Source organism: Fusarium tjaetaba, assembly GCF_013396195.1.
Source record: "Fusarium tjaetaba strain NRRL 66243 chromosome Unknown NRRL66243_c0000025, whole genome shotgun sequence".
Taxonomy (NCBI): domain Eukaryota; kingdom Fungi; phylum Ascomycota; class Sordariomycetes; order Hypocreales; family Nectriaceae; genus Fusarium; species Fusarium tjaetaba.
In genome coordinates, this window is record NW_023501221.1 from 112,449 (window position 1) to 126,689 (window position 14,241).

Below are 14,241 nucleotides of genomic sequence, written 5' to 3' on the forward strand. Positions count from 1 at the left end.
CTTGGGATGATGAAAAAAGTCTTTCTTGAGCGGGAAAACATCACTTCTTATAGATTTCGTTCAGCCGTTCGTATTCCTGTGGTCTCTCCTGTTTTTGTATGGGTACAACTTTGCCGCCGAATCACCGGTCGCTAAGAGGCGTGTCCGTCGTAGGATGAGTTGTTTTCCACCATGACCTTCCGACTCTGACCATAGTATTCTTCTGTAATAAGGGTTACTTGTAGTATTGGGGGCCATTTGAGCAGAACCTTGACTCGTATTACGAAATGAGAAGTCCACAAAGATCTAGACAACGTCGCGAGGGCGTCCTGCTTGTGGATACTATGACTGACCGCTGGGCCTTGACGCATAAGTGCGGCTGTGTGAGGCATTTGATATCCCAATAGAGCAGGTTCTTTAACAATTCTTAAAGACGTTACCCGAAACTATTCTACAGTCTTGGCGTCTTACGGTCATAAGACAAGATAGACAAGGGTCATCACTACTGAGGTCTTGGCAATCTGGATCTAGATTTGTCCAAGTCAGCGGGTAGATTAGATAAGATCGCGTAGATTAAAACCCCGTTGGCGATAAGAAATTACTCAGTTTAATTGGGCAACTTAAATTTAAGGTTCTTCCAAGACGGGGAGTCCTAACTAAAATATAAGCCCTGTTGCCTTAGGCTCCTAGTGTAGGGACCTTACACTTTTATGCAGGCCTCTGGCACAGTGGTTTAGTTTAGCATGACCTTGTCGACGTTGCCGGTGAGAGATCATCTCGGTGCTCAGGCGTGCGTTGACTACAAAAGTCCCGCGTTTCTGCAGGGTCTGAAGGAGGCGACACCAGATGAAGTTGATATCTACTTTGGGAATGTCGGTGGAACGGTTTTGGATGGTGTTCTCACAAGGATGAACAAGTTCGGAACGATTGCAGTTTGTCGAGCTGGCAGTATGTATAATTTGGATAAGTCGACTATGTTGAAGGATTGGTTCGAGATCATCTAGCAGAGATTGACGCTTAAAGGATTTTTTCTCTTTGATCACCTGGACAAGATTCCTGGTGGGATGGAGCAGCTCATCAAGGCGGCAGCTGATGGACGAATCAATGTTGATATTGGGAATATTGTTCCGACGAAGATTGAGGATATGCCTAGAGCTTGGACAGATGTCTACAATGGTGGAAACAAGGGGAAATCTATCACGAAGCTAATCTAGAGACATGGCGAGGGAAGGAAAGAAAGCTCAGCCTCTTAACCCTAGCTCATAAAACGACTTATGCAAATTAATACAAATTCAAGGCAGAGTTTGTATAGCTTTTACTGATTTTATTCTAACATCTGATATTTAAGTCTGATGTTTCCTTGCTCTCTGAGGCCTAGGCCGAAACGTCACAAGCTTTATGATAATGCTAACTGAATTCCGACCAAAGCTAGGTTGAGCTAAGCTGATATGTCCATAGGATAAAGAAGTCAGGGTATATAAGATATAAAAGATTTATACAAAGGATACATAAATAACACGCCGTCAGTTCAAGCCATGCTCCTGAAGAATCTTAATCAGCTTCACCTTTTCCTCATCTTCAACTTCTACAAACGTCTCAACATACTCACAAGGCGAGTACTGCATGCCCGTCTTATCAGTATACAAATACTTATCCCTATTCCCAATACCCCTCGCATTCAGCACATTTAACATAGCCATAGTAACTCGGCTCCCATTCTCCAGTGCAAGATGCAGCGGAAGCTTCTGTCGATATCTCCAACTGGACAATGTCTTTGGGATCAAAATCTTTATTGTCTCCTCTAAACGAGAAAACCACTCTTGTTCCTCGTTAGCAACCTTACACCATGGGAAGGGTTTGGAGTAGCATGTTAGTGCCAGCGGAACCATGAAGCCAAAATTTTCTTCCTCGTAGTTTGGCTCGTGTGTTGAGAGAAGCCAGTCTGTGAAATCGGGGAGGGCAAGGAGAGCTGCTAGATGAAGTGTGCCGTCATCGGGGAGCATGGTGCTGTTGAGTAACTTGAAGGCGTCAAGGTTGCCAAGAAAGAGTGATGCTTCACGTGGCGGGATCTCGTCTTCGTCTTCGAAGAGAGCTGTAAACTCAAGTTTGGGCTTCTTCGGGTATGAAGCTAGAGAACTGAACTTTGACCCAGAAATGGTTTGGTTGAGAACGCTGGTGTCATCAAGCTTTAGCAAAGCCTCAAGAATGGGAGCTCGTGACTTGTTGAGGAGTGTGAGAAAGATGGTGGGTATCTTGGAATCTGGTGTCACGTAGTCTGGTAAAGCTGTCATGCAGTTAGTACTAGTTATTGGGTCATGGCGCTTTGACATACCCTTGCTTCCGTGCTCCAACAACCTAAGAATGACATTATTCCCAGTTTTCAGTGGGGATACAAGACACCAAATAAGCAACGAAATCTCTTCATCCGCCCAATTCTTATGCAGACGATAACTAATCGTCGCAGACGGCGACAAGCCGGCACTCAAAAGTACATCCAGACAATCAGTACCATTTGGAAACTTGCGTATGCACTGATACAAAAGCTGATCTGACAACCCCGCAATTTGAGAAGGCTGCATCTCAAGACAGATCTTGAACCACCGCGTCACATTGTACTCTTTCACGATGCGGCGTGAAAGCGTGGGTAGTACAATAGACAAGTCTGCGTATTTGCACAGAGCACGGAAGTGAGATTCCACTTTGTGTCGTGCCGCGAGATAGAAACAGTGCCCATCCTCATCATTGGGATTGACGCCATGCTCGAGAAGAAGCTCCACGATGGCAAGGTTGGACTCCGGTGAATCAAGGAAGTGAACCAACGTGGTGTAGATACTCTTCGGATCAATGTTGCAGGTTAGAACACTCTTGTAGATGTTCGCACGAACACTCTGTTCAACTGTAACACAAGGATTCTCTCGTAGATACGGATGCTCAAAGACGAGCCTCGCTGCCTCATCATGTTCGCCTTTCACAAGGTAACAGCAAAGAAGCTCAAACATCTCCAAGTTGCGCGACTGAAACGCTGCGGCGAACGCTTCGTTGTTCTTATAGTTGACCTGGGCGCCGTGATTGAGGAGCAACATAGGAATTTCCCTATTGGTAGGCTCGTTCCTAATTGACGTTACGAGAGCCTCAGAGATCTGCGTCTTGGCTACGCCTTGCTTCAAGAGGGTCTCGTAGGCTTGATGTCTATCCATCGACGACATGGTAGTTTGCATCCGGATATACTCGAAGATCTCATTGCGTATGTTATCGTCGGAGGCCTTTCGCAGAAGCTTCTGAAATAGGCCACCTGGAGAGGCTCCAGCCGCAGCCTCTAACATGGCGAGCTGTACTTGAGCACCAGCACCATGTTCTAGTAACAGGTTCGGGAGATGTTCATCATCAGGGTGACTTTCGAGGGCTTTGACAAAAGCTCGAGATATAATGTCAACTGAGATATCTTTGTTGAAAGCAAACAGACTTCCAAAGATGCCGGTCTTGATGAATGCTGGTGTATCTGCGTTGCTGGCAGCGTCAAATGCCTCCTCGACGGTAACATCTGTGGCGCCGGCTGAGAGGAGCATGTTGAGGATGATTGGGTATCCTGCTTTGTTCGAAGCCGCTGCTTGAACAGCTTCGCCGTTGTTAAAGTTGACGTTGGCTTTGTGGCCGAGGAGCAGCCAAAGCCCATCCATGTCTCCGTCAAGAGCCGCTTGGGTTTCTTGCAACAGTGCCTTGGATTGTCCGATCTCAGCTGGAGAAGCCTTCTGTAGCAGACGGCCCATAAGATCAAGCTTCATATCAGTATCCTCGACTTGACACGCCTCGCGGAAGGCGTTGGATAGAGTAGCTATACTAGGATCAAGAGCAAGAATTGACTTGATGAGGTCCATGTCGTGTTCTCGAACTGCGAGGCAGAGAATCATGCCAGATTCCTCATCGATGTCTAGACCATGGCGCAAGAGACACGGTAAGAGCTCTGCACGCTGTGGGTGGTCTTTGATGAGAGCATATGTATTGGTGAGAGATGGCTTGGGGGTGGCGCGCGATGCAGCGCTTAAGAAGAGCTCGATGTTGGAGAGATTGTAATGCTTTGGTTCGATGAGCTTAGGTAGAGTAGCATTGACTGTTGCTTGAGTTGGCGGAGATGAAGAACATAGCAGCTCTAGGAGTGAAGGCTTGTCCATCTCGATTGCCATCACAAAAGCCTGGCCAGACGAGTAGTTAACGTCAGCGCCGTGCTCTGTTAATAACTGCACAAAGTCGATGGGTGCATCTGATGACATTGCCTTGAGGAATGTTTCGTGTACTGGTAGGCCTGATGCACCTTGCTTGAGAAGTAGAGTCATTAACTCAAGCGCAACATCGTAGCCAAAAGAGGCAATTGTGCTGAACGCAAAGGGCAGAGCAGCAGCCAATGCCTCTGTTGTAGGCTTCGTTCCGCAAAGCATGTTGAGGACGGTGACATCTCCTTTCTGTATAACCTTTACAAGCGGGGAATTATCGAGGTCTGAGCCAGAGTCCAGTGGCGCATCATTGTCGATAAGAAGTTTGATGAGGTCAGAGTCGTTGTCACCTTCTTCAGATATGAGCTGCAGTAGAGCGGTGCCGAGTGATTCTCTTCCAACACCTTTTCTAATGAGACATTGCATCACATCAAGCCTCATAGTTCTTGGCGTTACGTCCATGGCGGTAGGAATGAGCGTTGAAAGTATAGCCGATGCACACTGCCCTTGTAGAAGCAAGCTGAGCACATACATGTCAGTAGACATGATGGCTGCGCGGATGGCAGCAGCCTCCTCAGCCTCGACTGACGCACCATAATGGAGCAGAGTACCGACAAGGTGCTGTTGCTTCATGTGCGCAGCGCGAACAAGGCATGCGTCAAGCTGTTGTCCTCCCAGACCCACAGATCCAAACATGTTCATGAAATGAACCATGTCAGGCTCTGGGATGTTATCGGGCAGATAGCCCAGGACTTGGGATGCCGGCGAGGACAAGGTCCCATGCCTAAGAATCTCCAGTATTCCAAAGTCTAGTTGTAAAACTGCCCACTTTAAAGCATTGTGTGGAGGGACATCAATTGCCACGCCAGCATGCACAAGTAGTTTGACAAGTGGTAAGTGACGAGCGAGTACCTCCTTGACAAGCTCTTCTCGAGTGACCAAGTTGTCTCCAACGAGGCCAGAATGAGATAAGAGGGTATAGAAGGCTAGCCTCTGGTTGGCGTTCTGGTACTGAGAAATAATTTCGCAGGCCTGGTGACGAATAGCGAAGAAGACCTGATTGGAGTATGCGTAGCCCAACATCACAGCTGTTGCCTGGTAGCTCTGTAATCTCAGTGTGCTGAGAAGAAAGGACTCCGAGACCAATTCTGGGCGCTGGGATAGAAGCAGAAGGATGAATGAGAGGGACAAAGCTTCTCCTGCCTCTGCCCGTGCGAAATCTTGTTCGAGGTATGCTTTCCAATCTGAGGGTGTCATCGAGTTGGGCGCTGACAGTAGAAGCTTGACCATCTCCAGATTCTTGGCTCGTATATGTTGGCTAATGAGCTCTTGGTAGTCCGATGCCACTGCCCCAAAGCTCAACAGAAGCTTCATGGACTCAAGAGATGATCTGGACAAGGCCATGCCAAACGCTCTGTTCAAGACTCCTTGGCTGACTTGTGTTTGGCACAGCAGGTGAACATAGTTGAAGTTATCGCGAGACGTCACCGTATCCAACCAAGTCATGCCGTTGGAATTAAAGTTCAAGATCTCGCTCATCCTATTTCTCTTCATTCTTTTCTCCAACTGCGCATCATTCAAATGACCCCAAAGCTCATCCAACGAGGTAAGCGTCGTATGCAACAAGAGAGCTTGCGCAACTCCAGCTGGCGGCAGAGTCTCCTGTGCTAGTAGTGCATTGAAGGCTTTGGCGACTTCATGTTTCGTAAAGCTCCATTGTGAAGTATCGCAAGCTTCGGCCTTTTGTTCTTTGGAGCGGAAGAGATGTCGCTTTTGTCGGTCTGGGGGCTTGTAGTTGGGATCTGATGTTCTCTGCTGTACGAGGAGCTGGCGGGCTGCGTCGCGGTTGGTAGTGCTGAATGGGAGGAAATCTTGGGCGGGTGGTTCGGTCAGACCACCGAGACGCGGAGGGGGTTGGAGGGATGCTTTGGAGAGGAACCATTCTGCGCGACGAGTATCTGCCATGGTGGTGCCTCCTTGTTCAAGCAAAAGGTGAAGGTATAGACTGAAGAACCATAGAAGGTATTGAGAATAATAATGGGTCTCAATGAATGTGAAGAGATCAATGAAGAGGATGGTGTTGAGACTGGTGATGTTGGTAACGAGCGAGGAAAATGCGGCACAGTCTAGACCGACGTTTTACCACAATAATTTACAAATATTCAGCCTCGTATAACCGATAAGGCTCTATTTGAGATTGCAAGATAGGCACCTACGGATGATGGGCTGACAGACGAAAGATAGGTTGAGTCGGGCAAACTTGGCTATGTATCTGGTGATGAACCCCGCCCCAGGCATTCTCAGAACCTCGATTCACAAGCTTCAAGTCTAGTGTTATCAATTAACTGCTCTCGGGCGTCAATCCCTGTAAAATTAGCGCTCAAGTTCGAATTTGTAAACTCAATGGGCGAGCGACATGACTCCACCAAAACACTGCCTCCATCAGGCAGACACGATCTTTCCAGGACTACACCCTCAAACCGGGCGAATTCGTGCATTGATACGATTGGTCAATCTGAACCAACAGAGAAGGTCGTGTCGATCAGTGCTCAAAGTGGTAAGACATCAGGGGCTGTGATTGGACCCGATTATGCGGAATGGGAATAACGGCGCGGAATTTGAGGCCTGAAAAACGCCCGGTTTATATGGCGGACTAGGGGAGGGAAGAATGCCCAGGACCTTGATCCGAAATGACAAAAAGACCCGGTATAAGTTTAGGGCATTTGTAGGGCGCCTTTTGCCGAGTTTATTTTGACACCCTATATCTAGGTCTGATGTTTTCTTGCTCCCTGATGGAGAGCCTCAGTGGAGATGCGTTTGATATGTCGATGCGCAAAGGGCGCCTTATCGGGCGAAGAGCACACACTAAATTTCCGAAAGAGCCTAGCATCGCGATAATGAGGAGTAGGTCGATCGACTTCGGTACCGGGTATGGAAATAGTAACATACGTTGAGATGGGCTGAATATATATACTTGCTTCCAATACAAAACAGCGATATTCATCAAGTAGTCCAATTCATCAAGACATACCAAAATGAGTGCCCCTCCTCCATATTCACCACCAGGTTCTACTGGAAGTGATGGAGAGACACGAGACATTCGTGTTCGAACTGACACCTCGTCCGCAACCTCCACTGCATCCAGTGCATCTTCAGCATTTACCATCCTCCCTCCCTATCCCCCAAGCAGAGATCGTACAGTACCAATTCGCAGCGATGAACCCAGATCCGTCCCGCCCATTGCCGGCGCTCTCCAACGTCTCCGAACACCGGCCGACTCTGGAACATCCAATGCCACCTCCTCTGGCACCCGCGAACGTCTCCGTCAGATGGAGATCGAACGCGATGATCTCCGCCGCGCAATGCAGCAGGAGCGCGCTATAAACGATCGTCTCAAGCGTGAAGCAGGTCTTACAGGCCTTTCTGCCGCTGAAGCGAGACTTCGTGTTCTTGAGCTCAAGCGAGAGGCTCAAGCTGCGGCCCAAATGAAGAGAACTCCCAACGAGGGAATGTTCAAGGCGGCTTGTGCAACAGACCTTCTGTTTCTCATGGACACTACTTCATCTATGGGACCCTTCATCGCTGCTGCGAAAGAGCAGGTCAAGAAGATCATGGAGGACATTACCGAGACGTTCTATAATGAGGCAGAGGTTAGGATTGCGGTGGTCAGTTACAAAGACCACTGTGATAAGAATCACATTCAGTTCATCGACTTCACTACCGATGTGGAGAAGGTGAGGGGCTTCATCGACAAGTTGAAAGCTCGAGGTGGCGGTGATGCACCCGAGGATGTCCTGGGTGGTATCCAACAAGCCGTCCATGCCTCCTGGAAGAACCAGACCCGATGCATCATCCACATCGCTGATGCTCCACCACACGGCAACATCTTCCACAGTTGGACGGAGAAGAGTGATGACTACTACATCCCTGGAAGCGAACCACATAAGCTTCAGTACCAGCCCCTTCTGAAGCAGATGATCGGTCTGAATCTCAACTACGCTCTTCTCCGCATCCTAAGCGCGACTGACAAGATGGCGTACGTTTTCCTCCAGGAATATGCTGCTGCGTCGGCGGACTGCAAGCTTCTGAAGACGAACCCCCACTACCGAGAGGCTTTGAAGGCAAACTCTGGGCCGAGGAGTAGCGTTCTCGGTAGTTCCAAAGGTACTGCCAAGGGTGGTCTGCTCTTTGAAGAAGCCGAGCTGGGTACCACCTATAGTGCCCTTCGACATCTGGTAGTCAAGAGCGTTACTAGTTCTGCCTCACGCACTGCTGTTCGAATGTCAGAGTCTTCTTCCCGAACTGGTGAAAAGGGTACCAAGACTGCTCAAATGTCTCACCTTGATGCCATTGGCGAAGCGGAAGATGATGAGTTTAACGAGAAGCAGAGCGAAGCACTTCTCGAAGATGTTGAGAAGAAGTGGTCTGATCAAAGTTGGTTCGAAGATAAGCTCGTTGTGGAAGGTTTCAGCCCTGATACAGTGATTCACCGCTCTGGTACACTGAATGATATGATGGCTCACGATGATAACATCAAGCTTAGTGTTATGGAGCTCAACGTTCACAAACGCCGCATGCCCTTCGCTCAAGGCGCTCTGCGTCTTGCATACTGCGCTAAGACGACGCACTCCACAAACCCATACGTGGTCAAGTCTTTCAAGCGTGGTGGAAAGCGTCTTGCGCATCTGGCTGAGGATATGCGCTGCCAAGCTCTCTGCAAGGCTTTCGCTCTAGAGTTCAACGCTCTTACAGGGGATAAGCATGCAATTGACTTTATCGTCACGTCATGCCTAAAGGGCAAATCCGGCGATTCTGGTACCGATTACATCTCACTCGAACCCTTCATCGAGGGCGATTATGTCAAGTACAACAATAACTGCAGCTACGTCAACGAGGACAACCCAGACGACGAATTCAATAAAGCAGCACAAGCCTTCTCACACTTTACCTATGAGCGCTCATGGGGAAGCTTTCTGGTCTGCGATCTTCAAGGCGTAGGCCACGTCCTCACAGACCCAGCTATACACACCCTCGACCCAGAACGCTTCAAACTCGCAGACACAAACCTCGGAAGAGAAGGGTTCAAATTCTTCTTCGCAACACATGTTTGCAACGAAATCTGCACCCAACTCGAGCTCAAGAGCAAGGCATCCATGATATCATCCGAAAAGGCGTCTTTCCGCGAATGGTGGCCTACCATTGACTCAACAGCATGCTGCTCGAACAAGCTCTGTGGAAAGATCATTCAAGTCACCAACGCTAATAAGTCTGAGGAATTTCCAGGCTGTAACTGGTGTGATACTTGTTGGCCACAGTTGGAAGCTACCAAGGAGAAGGTTATTTGTGTGGCGCCGGGGACACATCATGAGTTTGATGTGTCGAGGTTTTATTGGGAAAGCCAGGGGCGGGTTGCGCCGAGGAAGTGTGAGGAGCATAGAGAGAGGGATGAGACCGTTGCGAGGACGTCGGTCATGGGAGGGAATTTCTTCGGGAGGCTTAGGGGTGCTACGAAGAAGAAGTCTATCTCAGGCAAGGCTTGGTGAGGTTGTTCTAGCTTTAGTGAATCCTTTCAGTTCTACTCGAATATTTTGACATTAGAAACTCCTTTCGTTCCCTTGGTACTATATAGGATGCAACCTTCAATTGACCACTCCAGCGTGCAGCTCATTAGCGTGTGACACCGCAGTGCCCTATGTGCTTCTGTTCTCTCCCGTTAGCCACGGATCCTGCAGTAATTCCTTCGCAGTAGGTCTATCCTCGGGCATCCATGTCAACACACGTCGCAAAAATGCAATGAAGCCCGTGCTGTCTTTAAGCCGTGTCTCAAGCTCTTCCAGTGAGCGGTTTTTCGGAATAGGTGCTAATCCAAGCCACTTGCCTGTTGCAATGCGTCAGTAGCCATCCGGGGTAGATATACCACCGAGTCATCAGACGTACCTTGTTCGTCCCAAAAGTCAGCTGCTCTGGCGACATTACGTTGGAGAAATTCCTGGGGTGGCGGGCCGAGTGTCGCTATAAGCTCTGCGAGGTGTGCTGCGTCGTACATGTCTCCATCTTCATCTTTTGCTGTGAACAATCGTTTCGGGCCAAGAAGGTCCCAAACTGTTAGACCAACGCTCCAGATATCTACTGGGCGGTTCCAAGCAATGCACATGATAACCTCGGGCGCGCGATACTGGATCGGCATGATGTCGCCTGCAAAAGGTCCAGGTCCAGTCCTGGCTTCACCAAAATCCGATAAGAGCATGGGGCCAGGCTTGGGGCGCATCAGTCGTGAAAGATATATAGTTCGACCCTCTGAGACCTTTTTCCTGCTGACGGGTGACTTGAGCTCCATATCTACCAATGGTTCAAGTTGGGAGTCGTCGTCTAGACCGAGCAGCAGATTTCCTGGGTGTATGTCTTTCAAAAGTGTTAACCCTGGAAGTGAAAAGAAAGAATTGGAACTGACCTGTGTGTACTAGCTGTGCCTCTTCATGGATGAAGTCAAAGGCCTTGAGTAGCTCTTGGATGGCTCCTCTCACAAAGTTCTCATCGAATCCTCCGTCTGGTCTAAAGACTTGTTTGAGATCACGCAGGCTCATCTGAGCGGGCTGCATCACTAAAACCTTATGACGGCCATCCGGACCACTGATCTCGAAAGATTCCAATAAGTGTCTGATATTGGTCCGCCCAAGACTTTTCGATTTCGCGAGTATCGGCGATAAGCTTTCGTACACGGGAAGCTCCCGGTGCAATCGGGAGGTATGCACGTAGATTTTGATGGCGACGTATCTGCGGTCACTGCGCCTGCGATGAGTTGGATGCTAAAGATTACTCGCCTTGAGAATCACTTACTGCAAGTCTCTGGCGAGCCATATCGTTGATGAGCTCCCATAGCCGAGCTTCGTCACCGCTTGATACCGACCCTTGAAAACCTCTCCGATGTGGACCGGATAAAACCGCGAGGCTTCGTAGCCGGGGATTTCCTCCTCCTCAACTTTTATGTCCTGATCAATCACATGATACGCGGATGTTTGAAACGAAATCGGATCTTCTAGAGATGTATGTGTATATCGGCATGGCATCGGCACTGCTTGAGAAGACGACTTTCGCGTCACCAAAGTCGGATATTTCGGAATGGCTGATATTGAGCGAGCAGCACAAGTTATCAGCCTGGGTAACACATGCGGGAGATTTTTGAGGTAGTTGCACGACGCCATGGCGACTTGTTGCGTCGAATTACGTTGCAACTTATTGGTGAGATGTTTTGATGCTTGCAAATGTCGGCGGAAGCTCGGAGGTTGTCGCCCGAGAGACACAACCAACATATAAACAAAAGAAAGTTGAGGAGGCTGGGAGAGGAAAATAAAATGGCGTTTTGGACCGTTTAATTGACTAACTATGTGGCAGATAACAAACTCACTGGATAGTCAGAACTCTGATAAGTTGCCGAGTGCCGACTGTCACGCAGTGTAAAAACTGTTGAGCCAGTAAGCCTAATAATTATAAAGTTACATAGCTTTTACTTCTATAATAATAAACACAACATCAGCTAGTTAGCTATATATTGTTATCTAGATAACATTACATAGTTACTCTTGTCGTGATGATAGACTGCTATAATCCTCTAAGGCAAAGTAAACTGCTGCATTTATAATTGCCAGAACTCCAATTATGTATTGGCCTATACCGATCGCTTTATCGAAATCAGCACACAGCCAGGTAATAGTAAACACAGTAATGCATCTTAGTGCGCTCGATATAGCAAGCATGCTCTTAGCCCAGCACGCCCAGACCATACGCAATTCCAGAGGCATGACCAGGGCTACTCGTGAAGGTGCTAGATCCCAGTTTTTCAGGTAGGCGAGAGAAAAGTGTCTTCTGCATGTGCTGCAGGGCTATCACGATGATCGGTTCTTTATTTTTCCTCTTCCAAGTAGTGCAAGAAAATGTGATCTGGCATTGGAGGGAGCGGCTGCATCGGAGACTCGAAGTAGTGGTATAAGAACGCCTGATAACCACTCTATAGTAAATGCTTAGAAATACCAAAATCACTTCTAGTAACCGCCACAGCTACCAGTCCCCTTTTCTTTCGCAGTTGGACCGATGTAGATCCTTGTTCTAGGTATGGCTGTGAGATCGCAGATATTAAAAATGAGCCTTTATGAAACGGCATGTAGAAAAGTGTCCGTGTTTCTGCCTTTGTTCGCGGTTTATCAAGGTCTATGTCAGACCAATTAGTTAACATCTTAAACGGAGATAAGTAAGGATCAGAGCGAGTAAAGTGGCATGTGCAGCTGAACATGTGCCCTTGGCTGCTCAACATTATAACAGTTCTAGATAACCCCTTCTCTTGTACAAGTGACCAAGAAGTTGAACTTGGGTAGTAGAGACTTTGCATCGCTTGCTCATGAACAGTAGCAGCTGTTCATTATTTGCTTTAGAACATCACATCCTCTATTTCTATAAGTAGGTAGTCCGTCCCCCAGAGATGCACTTCATTCTTCACCAACTCGCAGCAACAAAGCAATTACGACGTTGACTACAAGAATTGATTTGATATACCTCTTGTGCCTACGACCAACTTTTAGCAATCTTGCGACAGAGCTCTCTTCTCACCAACAGCAGTCTTTCTCGTAAACAATAAACCCCTCAGTTTACTTCACTTTGCGAAATCCCATCAACACTATGGATTCTGCCAAGGCTGCCCGTACCATTTCCAACCTAGGACGACTCGTCGACCGTGATGAGGCGCTTATCAGCGACTGGGACGTAACTCGAGCACCCCGTCGCATCCTTCCCGATGGAACCTATGACGAGACCCCACGCCTTAGCAAGGCATATCTCATGGCCGACCCAAGATATACTGCAGTCAGGGAACAGCCTGTGATCGGACGGGCCTTTTCTCGCACCTTCATTGGTAGAGTTCAACAAGCTGCTCACTTCCCGGTTGCTAGAAACTTTATGATCTACCATTCGATTCCACAGCACTGTGAGCTTGGGCAGCCCTGCAATCACTGGGGCATCTTGGACGAAGCGGATTGGTACAACCACCCGGAATCCCTTTGTCTTCAGGTCGTTGCTGTGCAAAGTGACTTTGTTGCTCGGGGTCAGAGCGGCTTTGGTCTGATTCACATGTTTGATGACCAAGAGCCTCAGGAGCAGAAGATCACTACTACCCCTGCGTACATCTTCCAATATACGAAGCCGGACTTTGCCGTTATTGGGCGAGTTGGATACACGGTTGTTTGTTGGAGACTGGTTGACTCTTCACCCAATGCGGAGATCAAGTGGATGGATCAGTATGGACGTTGCATGTAGTAATATGCTAGGAGGAGTTTGTGTGATTCGAAGGGGGGATGATAGGGAATAAGTTCGGGTTTACTTATAGTTAAGTTGGCTCAACTTAGCAATATGCGATATTCCGAGTAAAATACTTAGGCTTTAAGTGCGTGTGAAGTAGCCAAAGGCAGTAATGAAACCTCCTGAGAATTTATCGAATCTCAAAGCTGTAGACGTGAGTAAATGAGGATGGCTTAGCCTTGCTTCATAGTAGAAACTATAAGAGAAATCCCTATAGAAAACAGGGTAGATGATGGATCTATAACAGTGGTATTTCCTACTTAAGCATGGCAGAACATTAACATAGAACCTAACTCTAGGTTAGTCAATGTCTAGGTATGTTCAGGTCTCTTGGTGGCTAAAATTAGAGCGGCGAAGGAGTCATCAATCAATCTTGAACATCTAAGGGAAGGAAACTTGGTGATATAGGTCGTGTTATAATCAATTATCAAGTGGGACAACAATATATATAAGCTAGCATTTTTACAGCGGTTTGCAAAATATTATAAAGCGTTCGTTGTTTGCGTTGACCTGTGGCTGTGCTTCTTATCTCCGGGCATTCCCAGTCAAGCAGTCATTTCATGGTAACAACAGAAAAAGAAATATCAAGGAAATCATTGGCTCTAGAACACATGCGAGCTTGCTAAGCTTTCACTACGCAATTGACAGCAAGGAGCAATGAAACGCTAATCAATCTTAAGTGCAGGAGGAGTGCAGCAAAAGAGGGCTG

General features: G+C 48.0%; 4 protein-coding genes across 4 annotated transcripts; 2 read left to right on the forward strand and 2 right to left on the reverse strand.

The window, feature by feature from the left end:
* Positions 1-1,502: 1,502 nt before the first annotated feature.
* FTJAE_1302 (uncharacterized protein) lies at positions 1,503-6,152 on the reverse strand (the record flags this gene model as incomplete). Its single annotated transcript, XM_037346119.1, has 3 exons — positions 1,503-2,263; positions 2,312-2,334; positions 2,380-6,152. The coding sequence occupies 3 exons, from the start codon at positions 6,150-6,152 to the stop codon at positions 1,503-1,505; spliced, it is 4,557 nt and encodes a 1,518-aa protein (XP_037211591.1).
* A 1,070-nt stretch (positions 6,153-7,222) lies between these two features.
* On the forward strand, positions 7,223-9,730 carry FTJAE_1303 (kinase; the record flags this gene model as incomplete). The annotated part of the gene is made up of 1 exon (XM_037346130.1): positions 7,223-9,730. The coding sequence occupies one exon, from the start codon at positions 7,223-7,225 to the stop codon at positions 9,728-9,730; it is 2,508 nt and encodes an 835-aa protein (XP_037211592.1).
* Positions 9,731-9,877: 147 nt separating this feature from the next.
* On the reverse strand, positions 9,878-11,389 carry FTJAE_1304 (CMGC SRPK kinase; the record flags this gene model as incomplete). Its single annotated transcript, XM_037346141.1, has 4 exons — positions 9,878-10,065; positions 10,125-10,577; positions 10,639-10,976; positions 11,025-11,389. The coding sequence occupies 4 exons, from the start codon at positions 11,387-11,389 to the stop codon at positions 9,878-9,880; spliced, it is 1,344 nt and encodes a 447-aa protein (XP_037211593.1).
* A 1,468-nt stretch (positions 11,390-12,857) lies between these two features.
* On the forward strand, positions 12,858-13,490 carry FTJAE_1305 (uncharacterized protein; the record flags this gene model as incomplete). Its single annotated transcript, XM_037346152.1, has 1 exon — positions 12,858-13,490. The coding sequence occupies one exon, from the start codon at positions 12,858-12,860 to the stop codon at positions 13,488-13,490; it is 633 nt and encodes a 210-aa protein (XP_037211594.1).
* Between the last annotated feature and the right edge of the window lie 751 nt (positions 13,491-14,241).